The sequence below is a fragment of the Oenanthe melanoleuca genome, chromosome 11 (genome assembly GCF_029582105.1).
Source record: "Oenanthe melanoleuca isolate GR-GAL-2019-014 chromosome 11, OMel1.0, whole genome shotgun sequence".
Classification (NCBI taxonomy): domain Eukaryota; kingdom Metazoa; phylum Chordata; class Aves; order Passeriformes; family Muscicapidae; genus Oenanthe; species Oenanthe melanoleuca.
In genome coordinates this window covers 17765369-17784435 of record NC_079345.1, presented here as the reverse complement: position 1 = coordinate 17784435, position 19067 = coordinate 17765369, and the positions used below count along the sequence as shown (strand labels likewise).

General features: G+C 41.3%; 1 protein-coding gene and 1 long non-coding RNA gene across 2 annotated transcripts in view; both read left to right on the top strand.

The window, feature by feature from the left end:
* Window positions 1-19067, top strand: part of LOC130257622 (uncharacterized) — a 205044-nt gene that overhangs the window by 170168 nt on the left and 15809 nt on the right. The window lies entirely within an intron of this gene.
* PEPD (peptidase D) overlaps window positions 1-19067 on the top strand; it is a 137252-nt gene that overhangs the window by 110403 nt on the left and 7782 nt on the right. Inside the window, exons 13-14 of the mRNA XM_056500346.1 lie at window positions 7068-7252; window positions 18008-18199. Coding sequence (XP_056356321.1) covers window positions 7068-7252; window positions 18008-18199 — 377 coding nt within the window. The remainder of the gene's footprint in view (window positions 1-7067; window positions 7253-18007; window positions 18200-19067) is intronic.

Here is a 19067-nt window from a genome sequence, read left to right as displayed (position 1 = left end):
TTTAAGGCTTTTTTTTTTTCTTAATCCTTTTTTCCTTATTGTAACACAGTGTATATTGTAGCATTGTATGATTCTGGTGTTAATAGTGACTTTTGGGAAATAAGCTGCCTGTACCTTGTCTGATTTTTAGTACCTGCACTGATTTTCTCACAGCTCAATGTTCAGGAATTATGCTTGTTATATGTTGTAATTTGAGTTGAGGTGCAAAGTTCACAAGTCTTTCAATCTTGACACTGCATCAGCTGTAGCTGACAGAGTGCAAACCTGCTAGACATAAATCGTACTGTTTGCCCTGAGTCTTATCTAATCAGAGTATTTTCTGAGCTCAGGAGATTGATAAATTTCCACACTGTTATCACTCCCTCCAAGCACTTCCTTCATTCTGTCAATCTTTTCCCTTTTTTCCTCTTCAGCATACACCTGTTTTGGAAGGAATGTGCTGTAAAATCTATAGTGTCTGCCAGCACTGCTCAATCCAGTGCTGCACCCAGACATGGAAAAAATCCCTCCTCTTGCTCCACATCTGCATCTCTTGTATTGCTTTGCTTAATGTTTCTGCAGGGCAGAATGTTACCCTCATGTTGCTTCTGGTGAGCAACAGCTCATCTTGTGTAGGGTTTATAACTGGGAGGATGGACTTACTGCTGAAAACCTCCACCATGCTGATGCAAAGGTAATGTCACAGTACAGCTGAATAGCACCGTGCTGCTCAGCCTTATGAAGTCCAGATTTCAGAGATGATGAGGATCAGTCTCTGTTTCCCTCCTGTAAGGCAGGTGCATCTTTCTGGGGAATAAAGGGATGACTGAAGGAGCCCATCCTGGTTCAGAGCTGTGGCACTGGGGCTGTGGGCACAGGGCAGGGTCAGGTCTAGTATTTGGGCTGGGGAAGTCACCAGGCTCTTCTCATCACATGGCAGCCAGTTGCAGCCATGCCACAGTTGTAAAGCACAGTCAAAAATTGCACCCCTGAATTAGGCATCCTTGCATTCATCTGGTGCTCACCCCTTGAGCCATGTGCTCATCTACACAGCAGATGAAGCTTTATTCAGCTCCACTGTTGCCCAAACATTGCCAGTGATAGAGTACAGCATCTGGGGGGTTTGCCCCATGGCAGAGTTGCCTTTCCTGCAAGACACCAAGTTCAAAACCAGAGAAACTACTGAATATTTCATGTAGTGGGCCAAAAAGAGAGCATGAAAATCACAAATACGACAACTGTTTCTCTAGCACCCAAATGAAAAGGGAAAAGATAATTGCTTCTAGTATTTAAATTATGTTTTGGTTTGTTTTTTAAACTGGGTCTGATTGGAATTTCTAAAGACCTATTGTTTTATGTCTGATATGGTCTCTGCCAGTTGGCAGATTTTAATCTGTTCCAATGGGTTGCTGGCTGGACTGGGATTGTGTGTTCTGTCTGCATTTCAGTGGCACTGCCAGGGGACATTGGGCCTTTTGCCCTTGTCTGTGGACACTTGGAAATTAAATGTAACTTAACCTTAGCACAATTTGGGGAGAAGTTACTACAACCTTGCCATACTCGGTTTTTTTTAGTAAGATTGTGACATCTGTGTTGGCAAAAAACCCCCACCCAACAACAAGAAAAACCCTGTTAAATCATTTGTGGTTTAATCATTGTCACATTACAGCCACAAAGTACCCTAAGTAGTGGCCAAAAAAATCCTGTTAGGCCTTTTCAGAGTACTTTCTGACCAAAGTGGCTAAATACCACGCAGTAATTCTAAATTATTTTTGTATGCTGTTTCTACTTTATGTTCTCAAATGGATTCTAATAAAACTTCAGATAATAATCACTGGAATAAAAATACTAGTGAGTTAACAGCAACTGTGGAGCAGTTTATAGTGTGATGTGTTATAGCAATTCATCTTTTTAATTCTGCTGATTAAAAATTTATGGTATATTCATCAAAAGATAGGAATGCTTTTGATTTCTGGTTTCACTAGAAGTACTTTTTTCTTTTTACAGAGGGGCAAAGAAGGTACAAAAATCTCCATTGGTGTGATCAAAGAGGTCACACATTATTGCAGAGATTTTTATATGGTGTACCAGAGTCCTTTTATCTGAAACTTTGTGGGTTTTTGCAAACAGGTATCAGAGAGGGAATATTTTCAGGGAAATAAAATAATACTAATTTTATCTTTTTCCTTTCTTTCACAGTAATATCTAAGAGTATCAGATAACTAACTTTATGAGGATACATTTTAAAAAAACCTTTGGCAAATTTAATGCCCTAAATTTGCCATTTTTAAGTGGTACCTCACACATCTGCAAACCTCCACTGTACTGTTTGCATGGTGTCTGAAAACTAATAACCTCCCTAGTTTTTTGTTGTTTAATTAATCCATGGTCTGTTTTATTTCATTATTGGACATCTCCAGTGTCTGTTTGCTGCTGTGTAGTTCATTCACTCAGTATCTCAAGGAATCTCAAGTGCTTTGGTTGCTGTAAAAGGTGGGTTTTGACCTGACCTCTCTCCTGAGCACGTGCTGCATGGCAGGGAACAAATCACAGCCTAATGAGCCTGGGGAGCTGAGCTTTCCTGGGGAGCCAGGCACTGCTTCAGTGACCTGTATTACCCAGTATCTCATTTGGCAGAGAATTAAGGAGGAAGCAGACACCTCATCAGCAGATTTTCTTGAGCACAGACTCATTTTGGTACAAGCTGTCAAAGTCCAAGGACCCTCCAATCTGACTTTTTAAACCTCATCTGTCACTGGACTGTAATTGGTTTATAAATTGGCTTAAAGATAGTAACTGAACTAACCTTTCTACACAAAAAACATGTCTGCAACTATCGTAGTTCTTACACAAAAAGCATGTCTGCAACTATGATAAACTTCACCAAAGCTTAAAAATAATAGTCCTGAATAATGCATGAGTAAAAAATCCTGGTGAGTGATTGGTGGGAGGTCAGTGCTGGCCCATGTTGCAGAACAGTCACTGAGGTAACTCACACACCTGATGGCAGAGGCACTTGTGTGGAAGTTGTTGTTGTGGGACTTTAACTTAACTTTTTTTTTCTCCCCACAAGAATACTAATATGGTGTTTGACTTCTCCTGTTAACTTGCATCAGGGCACAGAAGTCTCTGCTGGACCCCCAATAATCCAAAAGCTGAAGTGTCTGAACATGAAGTAAGGATTCTTTGTACAAAATGTTGTACATTCAGCACTGTTTAGCCAGTGTTCTTTTTCTTCACATCTGCAAGTCTTCAATCTTTTGGGCAGATTGTTCCCTGGCTGCCTGCAGACTCTTCTTTGTTATTGTTTTCTGTAACATGCTAAAGCTGTCCACACATGTGTGCACAGACATCTGAGCAGAATATAGACACCTCTGGGCTTTAACAGAGGGACTCACATAGTCTCACTGCAGGTCCTTGTGCCATTTCCAGATTGTAAAGTTGCACATCATGTGAGAATACCAAAAAGTTCTCTTCATGCTTCTTACCAAGTTGTCAGGTTGGTGAAGCTATCAACTCTGATATTTAATTCTTCCTCCTTTCTCTGCTTTTTGCAATTACTGGAAGTTCAGTATATATAAAGGAAAATTAGATTAGCAGAATTTAAGGACTTCTACTCTTCAAGTTTACTTACTAGCTGTCTAAATGACATGGCAGTCAGTCCCAGAGACAGCTGGGCTTGCACAGGCCATTGCATTATAAAGACTCCAATTGCCAGATAAAACTAATACTAAAATAATACTATAATACTAAAACTAAATACTAAAATAACTTTAAAGCACCACATATTTCTGTTTACTCTATAATAAATGTATGCAACTGTGAATATACTTTTGGATAAGATGGTCAAAGACATCTGCCTTGAATTACAGTTGTTCCTTTTTTTGAGTGGATTTTTTTCTGTACTTTTCAGTAGTTGCCTTAGTACTGTATAATAGTTTTTCTCTTCACAAAGTTAATGTTTTTAATATTATAAGGGTAGTAAGATGTGTATGAAGATTTGCATTTAGATTCTCTTTCTTTGTCAAATTACCTGTTTAAGAAATGAGTAGAAATCTCTTTGAACCTTATTCTTAAAGGTTATTCCTAGCATGATGGAAATTATTTCATATCAAACAAGACAAGGATATCACCATTTTTTAAGTGAAGACCAGAAAAATCACTCCACTTAATTCACTGTCTCTAGTCAGCTCAAAATATCTTCCTATTTTGTCTTAGCACTCAAGTAATAGTCTGTATTTGAGTGTTTTATCCAAGGTTTGTAGGTTAAGTGTCTTGGAGGGGGGTGGCCACCACCCCATAGTCATAATAGAATAAAGCATGAAGCCAGACAATAGACTAGAAAGTGCAATCTATCTATAAACCATTTGCTTTTTAAATAAGACTGTTTGAATACCTATTTATTTGTAAACCAAGATTTGTATTATTTAGCAGGGTGCCTCCAGCAGAAACTTAATTTCCCTCTGCCCAGAGCTGCCCCAGTGCAGTCGGCAGCTGTAGCAGCATGTGGGAGAGAACTGGAGCTGACATATTTCATATCTAGCAAAGCTCATGGCACTGGCTGGATGATAAAAGAGTGGTCCAGAGTCATTTTGCTGGGCTCTGTCTGAAACACCACCCTAGCTCCAAGAGAGAGCCCAAAGCTGCAGATTTTCCATCCAGCCTCATTATTTATTTCACAGTCGAGCTTTTTTGTTGTCTTCAGTCTCTAATGAAACAGATAAGATGAATAAAAACCAAAACAGATGGGGAATTAAGAGTACTGGGCAGAAGGAGAGGAGAAGTAGTTGCACTTTAAGCCAATGAGAGAAAATGGTAGGGATAAGGGAAGAAGGAGTTCTAATGGATCTACTCAGTGCCTAGAAATACTCAGGGTTTACAGCCATGGCAGTCTTTTCACTTAGGGCAATAGTGTCAGTAATTTGGTCTCTTAAATTTCTGCATACAAATGGATGTGTGGCTTTGGTGTTTTTATTTCTGGTCAGTTTGGTATTTGTATCTCCTTTAGTATCTCTTCCTGAGTTTGATAAAGGTGACTATGTCTCTCTAAGTGGGTTTGGGTTGAGACCAACAGTACCAGGGAAGCTGAGCTCCAAACAACACTCACCTCAGCTCCACTTCTCCCAGACAACTCAGCTTGATCCAGAGCATCCAGGATATGGCTGTGTTTTGTCTTGCAGCCATGGAGCTCTGACCTTCATTTTTAGCAAGAGAGGGTGAGGCTTCAAACAGTTGACCAGGGTCAGATGTTGTTACATGTGCCTTTGCAATTATGGCAATGAAAACAGGTGTAGTAATACTCAGCTAAAAAAATCATGGGAGAGATCTTGAAAGAATGTACAGTGTCCTCAGAAAAAAGATTGAAGACTTTTAGAGCAGTTGGAGTTAAAAACTGCAAAAGCTGAACCTCGACTTAGACACAGAAATTTTGTATTCCCACAACTATGCAATCAACAGGAAAGAACTGTGATTCAGTAATACTTTTAGTGTGATGTGTAATATTGATGTGATGGATTGTAGTGATTTCAGTTTATCATTCAGTAGAGTGGAGCCTAACATGAGAGAGTTGTGAAGCACAGGTGAATCTAGAGAAGTGAAAATTGCAATAAAATCAACATCTAGAAAGATAAATAATTACAGAAAATGTTGAACAGTTGTCACAGAACAGCTGGTTATAGTTGTATTGGTTCGTGTTGGATGAAAAATCTAAATTCCTTTTTAAAGTAGAGAAACCATAAAAATAGCACACATTTAGTGGGTGAGCATCAGTCACTTGGGCACTGCTGGCTTTTGTGAGGAAGCAGCAGGTGAGGGTTTGTCTGTGCCTGTCCCCTGCCTTGTGGCCTTGCTTGGCAGGCAGAAGCCTGTGTGCAGCAGGCTGCAGTTGGATCCCTGAGTGATCTGATGGGGATCATCTGAGTGATGACCCAGCTGTTTCCCAGCCAGTGCTCACAGGGGTGTAAAGGTGCATTGGGTTGTGAGAGCATGCACAGGGCAGAGCAGCCACTTCTGCTCAGTTTGGTTCTGATCTTCATATCAGAGCCATAAGAGACAGCTGACTGCTTTATCCAGCACTCCCATAGGATGATTTTATTTCTGTTTTGAAGCCTCAATACCTTCAGCAAAAAGTGATAATGCAATTAAGATATGACATTTATGTTCACAAGACCCTAGAGCTGCATGCTTAACTGGATTAAAACAAACGGAACTTGGTGGGAGTTTGGCCTTAAAAATTGCTCATTTCTTATTTGTTTAATCTTGCCAAAATTGAACAAGGAAAATATTCTTCAACTGTACCTTAGCCCTAGTTGTCTTGACTCTGCAACTGCTGCTCTGTTGATGATGACTCAATGCCATGGTGAACTAATTAGGACAGTACTTTGTTACTAACAAAAGAGCTGCTTTCTTCCTCCCTCCTCTCCCCAGCACTTTGTCAAACAAAATTGTATCCTATACCAAAATAATAGCAACCTAATGTATCCTGGCACTCTGTCTCCAGTCAAACAACAGTATTTTGTAATGCTGTTTCAGTACATGTATTAGAGGAGTTGTGTTTTACACAGCCCATTAACACAAGGGAATCATTAATTTCTGGAGAGTGTCTTTGCCAGAAAGATGTGGGCTTTAAATCTTCAATGTACGTAGAAAAGTAATGTCCATGTCAGTGTCATGTCAGATGTTCTAAATGGGTATGATCATTCTTGGAAATAATAGGATAATAATGTTCTATGCTCTGCATTTTAGACAACTGCAATCTACAGTTCTTATAGGAGACTCACCAATTAATTTGCATCTGTGTGGACATGCTTATATACATTGTATTAACATCTTTTCATATCAGTCTGCATTATAAGGTGCTGCTGTTTCTCTTGTTTGTAGTTTTTCTCTTGTTCATAGTTTTCTGTACTTCACAGACATGTTAAAATAGTTTTGTCTTGTTTAAAATGTTTTTGTGAAAATGTAGTTGCTCTTTCCACCTTTGTTTTTTAAATAAACAAAGGGCACATGTGTTCCATCTGTTTTTTGAAAGTTGTTGTTAATAAACTTTTAGCAATAGTTAACTCAGCTGCCTGTTTCTGCTCTCCAAGGGGTCTCCTGGCCTGATATGCACCGTCTGGCTGACAGAGTCCATCTGGAGGAGCTGACTAGAATTGGCATTCTGAAAGGCAATGTAGATGACATGGTGAAGGTTCATCTGGGTGCAGTATTTATGCCACACGGACTTGGACATCTACTTGGAATCGACGTGCATGATGTTGGAGGCTACCCAGAGGTTAGTGTTAGTCCATTCTCAACTCCCCTGCAGATTAACCCCCTCACTTCAGTCAGCACTGCTCATGCTTTATGTGTGGTTACCCAGCTGCTTCTTCTCAGAGGTAGAGCAGATGTGCATTTAAGTGTCTCCTTTTTTTAGATGTGATATTTTATGTAATTTACTCTAAGGAAATCTATTAGTTCATTGAAACAGAGATTGTTTATGGGAAGAATTCAACTGATGGTGCTCTTTGGGCATTCTTAATGTGTTCAATTTCTACATATATTGTGCTGTTCCTCCATAAGTCACTGCTCAGGCAGATACCACACAGGTACCCTGTGCTGTGGCAGAGCACCTGAGTCCTGTATTGGCAAGATTCACCTGCTCTATTCCAGATGTGAGGCAGCTGCAGGAGCCCCCTGCTGTACCTGGGAAGTGAATCCCAGGGGCTGTCATATGGAAACAAGCTGGCTTGTAGCCCTATCTTGAGCTTTGGTGGCTCATGTCAGCATGGGCAGCAGGATAGATGTACCGTCCTGGAGTGAGAGCAGAAAGAAAAAAGTCCATCAAGTCTTCCAGTCTTTGCAAATGGGAAAGCATAACCTCTTGTATTCTGAGTTCCTGCAGAAAACACAGAATGATTGTCTTTTTCCCTAAATTAATTTGATGATTCATGACTATGCTCTGAAAGCAGAATAGGTAAAATACTGTAACCAATCAACAGCACTTTGTCTGCAATGATAACTAAAACAATAAAATCTCTAAGTCAAATTGTACTCAATGTTTAATAAGGAAAGTTTACAGCAGCTTCAGAAAGATTTCAGAAGGACTGTGTTTGTGTTAGGTTGTGGTTATTTGAGGCTAACTGTTTAAGGATTTTCAGTAATACAGTACAAAAATGGATCATTTGTCTCCTCTCATATGTAAGCTGTTGTTTTGCAAGAATCTGAAAAAGAAACGAGGAACTTTACAGGTAAGGTTTAAGCATATTTTGGTGCTTGTTCATGTTGGGTGACCAGGCTACATAACAGCTGGTGTTGCTGGTTCAGTTTTGCAGGCAAGGATGACACAGTATGTAATATTTGAGGATACTTACTATGTTCACATTATAATTATAGTTGAGATACAGTATTGTGATAATGATGTATTAGGATCAGCTAATAAACTTACATGTAATAAAAATGAAACAAATCAAAAGCAGTACTATTCTGCTTTTAAGGTTTCTGCACTAGCTGACACAGAAAGGATGGATGCTTGTCCCTTTGTTCCTCCCAAGTGCATTCTCTCTGTGTACAAATAGAGACATTCAGCAGAGCACAAGGACTGGGGTTACTTGGAGAGTTCATTACCTTGAAAATCCAGGACCCTGCTGTTGCATGCCTTTGCTTAGATTGTTTTCACTTGTGTTGGGAACAACCTCGCTGAATTTGGTGAACTTAAAAAACAGGAGCATGTGTTGAAGTCTAGGTAGGTAAAAACTACATTTTAGGAACAAGTGAGAAGAATTCTGAGAGTGCAAAATTACCCTTCTTGGTTTTGTCTGGAAACTGTATTCTTTAGATTAGAGCAAGTACCTTACTGTCAAGGGAGATTTCTAGAACTGATTTTGTGGGAGTCTGGAGCAATGGACCCTGTCCACCTTCTATCTCTCAGCAGATTCCAGTAGTATGGCACAGAAGCTACAGAATAATTTTTGGACAATAGTTTTTGTTTTCATATGATTGAATTTATAATTGTTATTATATGCTATATCATAGAATTTAAGAGTCATTTTTTGAAAGCAAACTGATCTATCCAAAGAGCAGCCTGTTAGAGATAAAAATGGATATAGGCACTGTATTGTCAAATGAGTTAGGCTCTCCAATTTCATACTTACTGTGTGTAAAAATGCCAGAGCTCTATGCAGAATTTAATACCTGCAAATACTAAAATCATTTGTTTGTGTTGGCATGCGACTGCAATCTTACATGAAGAATGTTTGCATGGCCAATTTACTTTCAAAATCTAATCCTAAACAGCAAGTTCCTTGAATATGAAACATATATGAAAGCTCACAAACAAATAGCTAACATGGTGTATTTGCATATAAAGGTGCACATAGATGGGTGTATGGCATCAAACCTTTGCATATAAAAGTGCACATAGATGGATGTATGGCATCACCTTAGTTTGCAAAATTATGAATTCCAGCTTCTGCAGAAGAGCAACCCCTTTAAACTCTCTGTGCAGCATGAATTCCACCTCTGGTAGACCCCTCACTTCTCTCTGACCCAAAGCAGGAGGCCCTTTGGCTAAGATGAGGTACCTGGGTTTGGGAAGGACACACCAGGAGCCCATCAGGGAGCTGGAATTCATCAGCCTCCTCTGGGCTTGAAGCCCTCATGGGAGACCTGATGAACTGATCCTTGCCCACAGCAAGGGAGCCATGGAAGGATGCAGGGGATGTGGTTCTGCCCAAATTAATCTAAACACGAACAACTGAGCACCTTTCCTGCAAGTGTGGGACGTGTCTGTATTAAATGGGAGAGGGCTCGTTACCCATGCCTCATTGTTTCATGAAAAAGCACATTTTGAAGATATCTAGAACACTCTGGATTGATTTGTGGTGCATTTTAAATGTTTACCAGCTAGATTTTTATAAAGCTGTTTTGGTGTTTATTGTACACTGAGTCCATGCCTGTAGTATCATGTCCTTTTTTCTAGCTGGTTAAAAAGCAACTTCTTTGCTTTTGGCCAAGAGAATTTCTGGGAGTATTACAAACGATTTTTTAAAAATAAAAACTTTCCAAGTGGATATTATTCCATTATTTTCCTCAAGTGTAAACAGTTACATTTGAAATAATACAATAAACGTTAATTTCCTAATTTTTATCCATCAGAAAGTTTTGTGTGTTCCAAAAAAACTATTTCCAGACATTGTTAGCTTAGATTAGTTATTCATTGGTAGCCAAAGATTTCTTTTTTCAAAATTGGCAATAAGTTTTCATCTTTTCCAGTAAGCTGCTTTCACATGCAGCATTGAACAAGCACTTTCTTCTTCTTTGACAAATGTAAATGCTTGCAGATTTTCTGCAGAGTATACTCGGAGATATTAGAAAATACAACATTTCCCTTCCTCCTTTTTGCTGTGATAAAGAATGATTGGTTTTGGCCAGCAACAAATATGTCTTGGCAACCTTATTTTAGGGCAACATGTAGTGTAGCAGCATTGTTTGGCAGTGAAGCACTGAAGGTGCTGTTTCTGGGGAGGGCTCTGGTTTTGGGGAGCACTGAGCAGCCAGGAGCTCCCTGGGGACCCCAAATTCCTCATGGGAACCCAGCACTGCTTTGAAAACCCGCCTGCTTCTTCTGAGGGGCTGACTGCAGCTCCAGCACTTCTGAAAATTCAGCCCCAGTGGTACTAATCACTTCAGAAATTCTGGCCCTCAGTCAGACAGAGCTCGCTTCAAAGGGTGAAAACCCCAGTGGGCTTAAATTGAATCGTGGAGATGGTTTTCTCACATTCTTGCAGCTGTCTCTGGGTAAATTCGATATGGGATAGAAATGAGGCTTTGTGCCTGTCACAGTGAAGAAAATGTGGTAGGTGGCCCCAAATGTTCAGACCCTGAGGTAGATGAGGCTGAAGTTTTCATTTAAATCTAGGTTCTGTGTCTCTAGATGCCTGAGTTGATTCAATTTCATGCTATATTAATTGACTATAAGGCTCTAAAGAATGCTAAGTACATTTGATGACTTTCTGTAATAATAAGCCAGTTAATTTAAGTTAGGTTAATAACTACTGTGATTTTCACATCTTATGAATTAAGAGTTTAATTTCGTTTTGTTTTTTAAAATTACAAGATTTACCTTAGTTTAAAATTGTAATTCAATTCTCATGAAAAGCTGATCCTTTTGTACCTATTCTGCATCACAAATTAAGTTTGGAGGTCTGTTTTGGGGTTCCCCAGATCCTTCCATCACTGTTCATGCATGGGGAGCATCTCTGCTGTGCACAGGCTGTGTCTGGCTTTAACAGAGAGCTTGCTCCCAGATCCCAGATGACTGACTGGGAATTTAAGTCACCAAATGTCCTGGAGAATACAGGAATAATCTTGTTCTGGCAAAAATTATTTTCCTTATGTATCCGACTTTCTGCTGAAGCAGATTTCAATTTTTTTGTGGTTAGCATTGCAAATGATGCATTAATGTTTTTTCCTTTAAGAATCAGAGGATGAGGTGAATTCACCAAGAAGCCTAAAGCTGTTATGTAGGGCGCTGGTGGTGCAAATTGCCTCACTTGCCATAACCTTGCAAAGCCTTGCTCCAGCTTTGGTTACCCAGGACCTGCAAACATGAAACAACCTGTATGCAAGGCACTTAGAGTACAAAGAGTAAAAGGGCTTTTCATTAGTTTTAGCTTTTGGTTTTGTTCTTGCAAGTGATTGTACACCTTGAGAAAAGATTAGGAGAAAAGACTCGCTGCTTCTGATTCATGGGACCCCCTTGAATGCTCTTTGTTGTTGTTGTTTTTGGTTTGGGGTTTTTTTTTGTTCTTTGACTTCCTGCATAGCAAAAAGATATATACAGCCACTGAGTAGGCAATATGCAGGAGGGAAACAGATGAGTGAATAGTGCCTTTCTATGCAGAGCAGCACTGAAATCCATGGTGCTTATTGTTACCTGCTGGGTCCAACACCAACCAGGAGAGTTTCCTGCAGCCTAGGATTCTTCTGTGGGGTTTAAACCCCTCTCAGAGTTAGACTAATAGATCTTACCCTGCTGGCTCATCTTGTGTTCAGAGAAGTTGTGATCAGTTCCCAGCAGCTGTCCCTGTGAGAACACATGCTGGAGTCTGGGTGCTTATGGACTTAGGGCTGGAGCGGAGGCAGGAAAGGAGGGAAGGCTCAGGTGCTGGGTCAGTGCAGTGCTGTGGTGCAGACATGCCCTGTCATACCACAGAGTTCCCCTCCTCTTCTCAGAAAGAAGGTGTTAAGGACTTGAGGCTTTTAGTTGCTTGGTTTGGGTTTCATTAGTTCTGTTTAAATTTTTTTTTAATGGAGATTCTTGCTTACGTTTCTTTGACTTATTGAAGTTTGTTGCAAAAGACTTTGTGTGCTAACAGAGCTTTTATCTGAATATTTGTTGTCCAAATATTTCTGAAATTTTAGCAGCAACTAATGGAGCTTGGGTGTTTTTGAACAATTCATTCTAGGTGCAGTAGGAGAGAAAAACAGAACAGTAGAGTTCTGCTTTCAATTACATGAAAACAGTAAGGTACCATTGGTATACTTTGGGATTTTTGCTATACAGTTTTCACTAATGGTATCTAAAGGTCACAAAAGAAAAAGCCCTTTCATTTAAGACTATTGCCTACATCTGCTTTCTGTGTGTCACAAGAAACTTGTTCATTAGATTTTAAATGGTGTTTGTCATTGGTTTCATTCTAAAACACTGTTGTTGGTAGCTTTTGCAATTCTTTTTATCATTTCTTATAAAATTCTTATAAATTTGTGCTAAATATTCTCCTCATCTTCCAGGTTAATGTGTAGTTGTCAATTTGGTGATTTTTACTATTTGCTCTCTCTTTTTTTCTCAAACTTAGGTTCTAAGAAAGGAGAAAAAATATAGTCCATATGTTTTGTTATTTCCATTATGATAGCACTGGAGCTTGGTAACATCAGATGACCAGAAAGCAAAAATTATTTGGGGAGTTCTGCTCAGAGCCATGCTGTAGTGATGGGCTGAAATTCAGCTCCAGCTGAATCACGAGGCAGCAGTGCCTTAAATAAGTGGCAGATGATTTTTCCTCATTCTCTGCAATAACAGGAAAATTCTTAGGTAACTCAAACCTGATACCACAGTTAATACTTAGAAAAAGAAGATAACACTTCAAGTAAAATAGCCAGTTAAAGATTAAGTGTCCTCTGTTCCCCCAATATTAACTTTGAGCTGTGTCCCAAAAGCTCCAGCTAGTAATTCGATTCTCCTGCAGAAGTGGAAGCTTTGATTTGCAAATGCCACGAGTGATCTGTGGTGCTTGGGGCACATTCTCTGTAACCTGCTGCTCATTTCAGAGGCAGGACTGACAGTTCCTTCAGGTGACTAAAGGCAGCTCAGGCTGCTGGGGAAAAGCTGGAGAGATTGAATAAACTAATCTTCATTAGTAACACTCAGCAAGTGAAACCAGGGCTTAGAGAGAAGGGACCAGGAGACACGTGAAATGGAATTTGAGACTTTTATTTTCCTAGCTGCACAGCTCTGTTCTTTTTACATTAAATGAGCTAATTAGAAGTTAGGTATATGCAGTGGGAGAACAGGGAAGAGTAGAAGAGCTGAGATTTCACCTTGGTGCTCATTTCACATTATCTAAATGTAATGTTAGTATTCTGATTAATTTAAATACTTGATTGCACTTAGCTTGGTAAAGTGGTTAGGATTCACTGTGCTGGATGTGTTCCAACTGGGACAGTCTGTCAGGCTCCAAAAAGTTCTGTGATGATTTAGCTGGAAAAGAGAATGTGAAACTAATGTTTCACATTAAGGGAATGTAAGAGGATGTGTCACTAATGAGTCTTTCACTGTGGTTCAGTATTTGCAGTCAGGAGTAGCTCAGGTGTTCTCTGCCCTGCCTGGGGTTTGCTGCCATTGCTGGCTTGAGGACACTTTGGGGTGATGCCAGCTTGCAGCCCCTGGCTTTGGCAGGTGGGGTGCCCTTGCATCTCTCTGCACTCACTGCCCAGCCCTGTGGGTGAGCACAGGGACATCACCTGTGCTTTTCTTCTGTTCTGATCCAGAAACAAGCCCAGCATCTGGCCCGAGTCTGTGCTGCTGATTGCTTTGCCTGGGAGACCGTGCCTGTGGAACAAGATCCAGCATGACACACAGTGCAGTTCTTCCATGGAAAAAGCAACATATTAACCATTGAGTTGCTTAGGAGCAAGCAGTAGTTCATCTTTATCCTGAGGTATTCTGGGGATGTTGCAAATTCTAGGCCTTCACAGCCCTTTTTCTGGGAAATAGGCAGATTTGCATACTTCCTAATTCCCTACTTATTCCAAAAATAGTAATATTTTGTATTACTGTACACTTAATTTGAACTTTTATTTTGCTTACATAGTAATAAAATCAGTTTACATAATAATTCTCTTGTTCCCTTGACAGTCCTTATTGCCTAGCCATGCTGGTTTTTGTTACCTTAGATGAACCATTAATTGGAATCCAATGTTCTTGGCAGGAGTACAGTCACAAATGACAGTGTCATACATCTGTGCTTACTGGAGGAGGAGTGTCTCAATCTTAAAATGTGAGCAGAATCTCCAAACAAAGTCAGTCTTAGAAAAAAATTTCAGATATAGTCAGTTGTTGCAATATACAGGAGAATAAACAGTTAATCAAAATTTGGTTTTCATAGAATATAACTGCAAGTCTCTTTTCAGATGCCTAGGCACTAATATTTTCTAGACTATTCTGTACACTTTTTTGGGGCAAATTATCAACTTATACTTTCTCTCTGTGCAGTACTGTGACAAGGGTCCTGCTGAGTGCCCAAGCATCCAGGATATAATGGTGATAGAAACAGGTACACACACAGCTGCTGGACCAGCACTCAGAGTTTCACTCTTCATTTCATCTGACTGCAAAACAACATCATGGTCATTGTTGAAAGCAAAGCTTGAGTTGTTTAGCTGTGAGATGTAGGGAAGGTTCCTCTTCTCAAAGAAGGAAGTCCATTAATCCAGCAGATTCACACTGTTGGGTGACACTGCAAGGTTGCCCTGTCAGGCTTTGCTCCCAGGAGAGGTTGACTTAATAAAAAATGGCAAGTCTTGTTTCAGACCTGTCATCTTCTGTTTGGGGATTGTGGTGTTTCAGTCATTAAAATAGCCCTCAGTTTGCCCTACTTTTCATAAACAACCTCAGCAGACAGAGAGCTGTCAGCCCCTGGACCAGACTGGTGTGGTGGCTACCAAGGTGGTCATGAGTGCCCAGAGATCAGATGTCTGATGTGTGTTTTAATCCAGCACTGTTCTCAAAAGAAGGGATTTTGTCATCTACCCAGCTTGGTCATTGTCCCTCTCTGCTTGTTTCCTGTGCCAGCTCATTTTGTCCCTCAGCCTTGCAGCAGATTGGGTTGGGGCAGTCCTCTGCTCAGAGTGTGAGTGGCCACATACAAGCCATAGCCAGGACCTGTCTCTATTCAGCCATCTCACACCTCTCCTGGTGAGCACCCTGCTAGTCTCTGTTAAAAGGGACAAGCCCACCCACTGCTGTCCTGCTTGCTTTTCAGCCTTGAAAAGCTGAGCAGTGTTACCTTTTCTTTGGAGGCCCACTGGAGATGCCTTTGTGGTAGGGATATAGCTTGCATCAGTTCCTGCAGAACCCAGAGATCTGGGGATGAAACCTGGAGCCAGCACAACCCAGAACTGAGATAGGACGGGGGGAATAGCAAAAAGACTTTGTGAATTCCTTCCAGAGAAGTAAAATGTTACTTTTGGGTGAGCAGCAATATTCAGGTGCCTCTGGGAGTCTCCCTGCATTGCTAAGAGACGTTTCCACATGTGTGTCTTGGGACTTGTTCCTGAGTCGCTGTTAGGTTCTTGAGGGAAGAACTGAAAGCAGGATCAGACTGCAAACAGTCTAGACAAAATGCCTGCCATTGCTTCAGCAGCTGTACAGAAGTAAATAAAGGGGGCTACTGAGGCTTTATTGTCACACATGGTGTTAAACACCATTTATTTTAAGTAAAGGCAAAAAAATATGGATGCTGTGCCAGGGCTGCCTTCAGAGGATGTTTGCGATTGTTTTCCTCGCTCAGCATTTGTCTTTCTAGCATCTGTCTTGGATTGACTGCCTTGGAAGAGGCATTTACAAGTAGAATTGAGAAGTGTACTTAAAAGCCAAATCGGGGCTGTTTGTTGTAAAGTAGCCGATAGATAGTTGGCGAGGCACCAAAAGGTCCAGACACTAATCTAATTGTTTACAGCTCATGGAGAGATTAATCCACAAGATTGGATGCCCTCATTTCCTTTACACATTACAATGAATGTGTGAAATGCCAAACCCCAAAGGGCAGTATGAGAGAAAAAATGGCTCCATTTCAGTGCAGTTATTGTTTCAAGTTTAGAAATATATTGATTTTCTTTGAGTTTTGATAAGAATACAAATTCAAAATGCCTTGCTTAATATCACAGTATTCTTGTTTCCTAGGCTCAGTAAAACAAAACAATGTTTTCTTATTTTAAGAATATGTAATATATAGTGTAATATATAGTGCTCTGCAAAGTCCAAATCAAACATATGACATAAAACATATCGAACACACGGTCAAAATGGGCAAACCTAAATCCGAATGTCCACGCAGGTTAGCTCTAGAAATCTTGGCTACTGTGAGATGCTGTACATTGGAACAGAATAAGCTCTGCAAAGGGAACAAAAGCAGCCCCAGCATTTCTTGGGTAACCAGTGAGAATAAAGCAAACACTGTGGAGGGGCTGCTGCAAAGTATTTCTGTGAAACAGGCTTTCTCTGAACTGAAAGTGGAGCTCAAGAGCAAACAATACTGCAGGGCTGTGTGCAGTCTGAAGAGGGAATGATCCAGTAAGATGAAAACATGGGTGGTGTGCTCCAGCCTCCTCCATCCCTGGCCTGGCCTGGCCGAAACACGGGAGCTGGGCTGTGCCAGGACGTGGTGCCCCAGCACTGGGGGTAGTGCTGGGCAGGGCTTCTCTGGCAGAAAGGAAAGTTTCATCCTTGTGATACCATCATCCACATAGTGATGCTGATACCAGTTGCCCTTCTGCTGGCAAGGGAAAGTACAGAACCAGGATTCAGGAAAGCTACATGGAGACCAGATAAATAATGCCATGGTCTCAGGCATGTTAGCCTCTCACTCACTGGCTAAAGCAGAAAAGGTGTCATGAGCAGAGTGTGTGATTGGAAGCTGGTGGGTCTGTGAGCTATTCATGGGTTATTACAATAATTTGTTGGGGAAGTTTTGCTACAGATGAAAAGAAACCTAATGGGATTGAGATATATTTATTCTGATATTGCAATACCTGGCACATTTGAGGGGAAGAAGATTAATATCCGGAACTAGTCTTTGCCGTGTTCTAATTCCTTGACTAAGCATGTCCTCATATATCATTTTATTTTACCAGCTTTTGGGAAGAAGAGAATATTTTGCTAGTTTGGACTTGTTTTGACTTAGGTTTTAATAATACCAGTCAGCACCATGTTGCCTGAAAGTCTGAATCTGACAAAAGTTTAGTTTAAATGGGCTGCTTTTATGAGGTCATGTGTAGACTCATTGCTCCTGAATCAAGATCATAAATGTGTAATTTTAATAACATTTGGTGAGAATAACTATTTGCATATCCTTGGAGAAATTGTTCTGTGCTTCATAGTTCAGCTGTTTCAGCCATGACGTGGCAGGGGCATTTCAAAATCTGCCTGTCACTTACAATACCATACTTTGCAAGGGAGAGTATACCAAGGAATAGTGCAAGTAATTTTATTTTTCTTTGTAGTGCAGTATTTCTCCTAAGGTAGAGAGTACCTTAGGATAATAAGAATAGGATAGTAAGCATATCCAAAGCCAAGACTTCTGTGGTGCAAAAAACAGTTGGGGTATTGAGTTGGAAACTGGTCATCGCTCCGTGTGCAAGCTAAATGAGGGCTGATGGGAGGGGGGTAATTACACAGCTAAGTTTCAGTTTCTGTATGATATTTTGTGTCGATGGGCAGTCAGCACGGAGGGCTGGCTGTAAGCTCCGTGTGTTGGTGTGTGCCCCGCAGGGCGTGGAGCGCATCGAGGAGCCGGGGCTGCGCAGCCTGCGCACGGCGCGCCGCCTGCAGCCGGGCATGGTGCTCACCATCGAGCCGGGCATCTACTTCATCCAGCCGCTGCTGGAGCAGGCCCTGAGAGACCCTGCACAGGCCTGCTTCATCGACAGCAGCGTCCTGCAGCGCTTCCGAGCCTTCGGCGGGGTGAGTCGTGCCTACTGATGCCTTTATTCACTGCCTTCCCTTTGTTTGCCCTTGCTGTGGATCTGAGGAGAGGGCTTTGCACATAGGCTGTTCCTGAAGCAGCACCTTGAGTCATTTGGGCCATTTAACTCTGCAAACTGGGGCGGTTTATTCTAATTTTTTAATGTGGTTTTGTACTAGTGATTAATGATAGCCCCCTATTTTCCCATTGACTGAAACATCCTCTGCCAGCACCATACAGTGACTTGCCAGGTAGGTGTTCTGTCTAATAAGAAATATGAGACTGAGTTCTGTGGTCCAGGGTTGGCTTCCTTGACAGCAGCACAGTCCAGTGCTTCCTGCCAGGGCAGAAGAGCCCGATGCTGTTTTAGTTGGGGAGGCAGTAGATGAAAACAGCAATGATTGCTCTTACAGGATTATTGACAGAATGGCATGAAACTTGTGCCTTGGGGGAGCTGGGGAGCCTTCCCCGTTTTGCAGAAGAATGGCTGATGGGGCTCCAGAGCACCCGTGCTCAGTGTGCCAGGCTCAGGCAGCAGTGTGCACAGGATTGGCCATGGGAGGTGGAGGTGATCTGGGCCATCGTTCCCCTGCAGCAGCAGCTGGGCAGGTAGAAGGGCCTTGTTTGCACACAGTGTCCAGGGCACATTTCCCATTCAAACCACCGCCCCCACAGAGCATTCAGCAATTGCAGTGCTTCCACTGGGTTTTTATTTCAGCAGGACAAGCATTTGAAGGGTGCCACATTGTTCTCTGAGCTTCTGTATTCCTGCACAGAGGAGATAGAGTAGGCAGCTGCCATGCCACATCCTCCCCGTGGCTCTTCTGCTAAGTCTCAATACTGCAAGCAGTCACTGGCAGTGGTGGT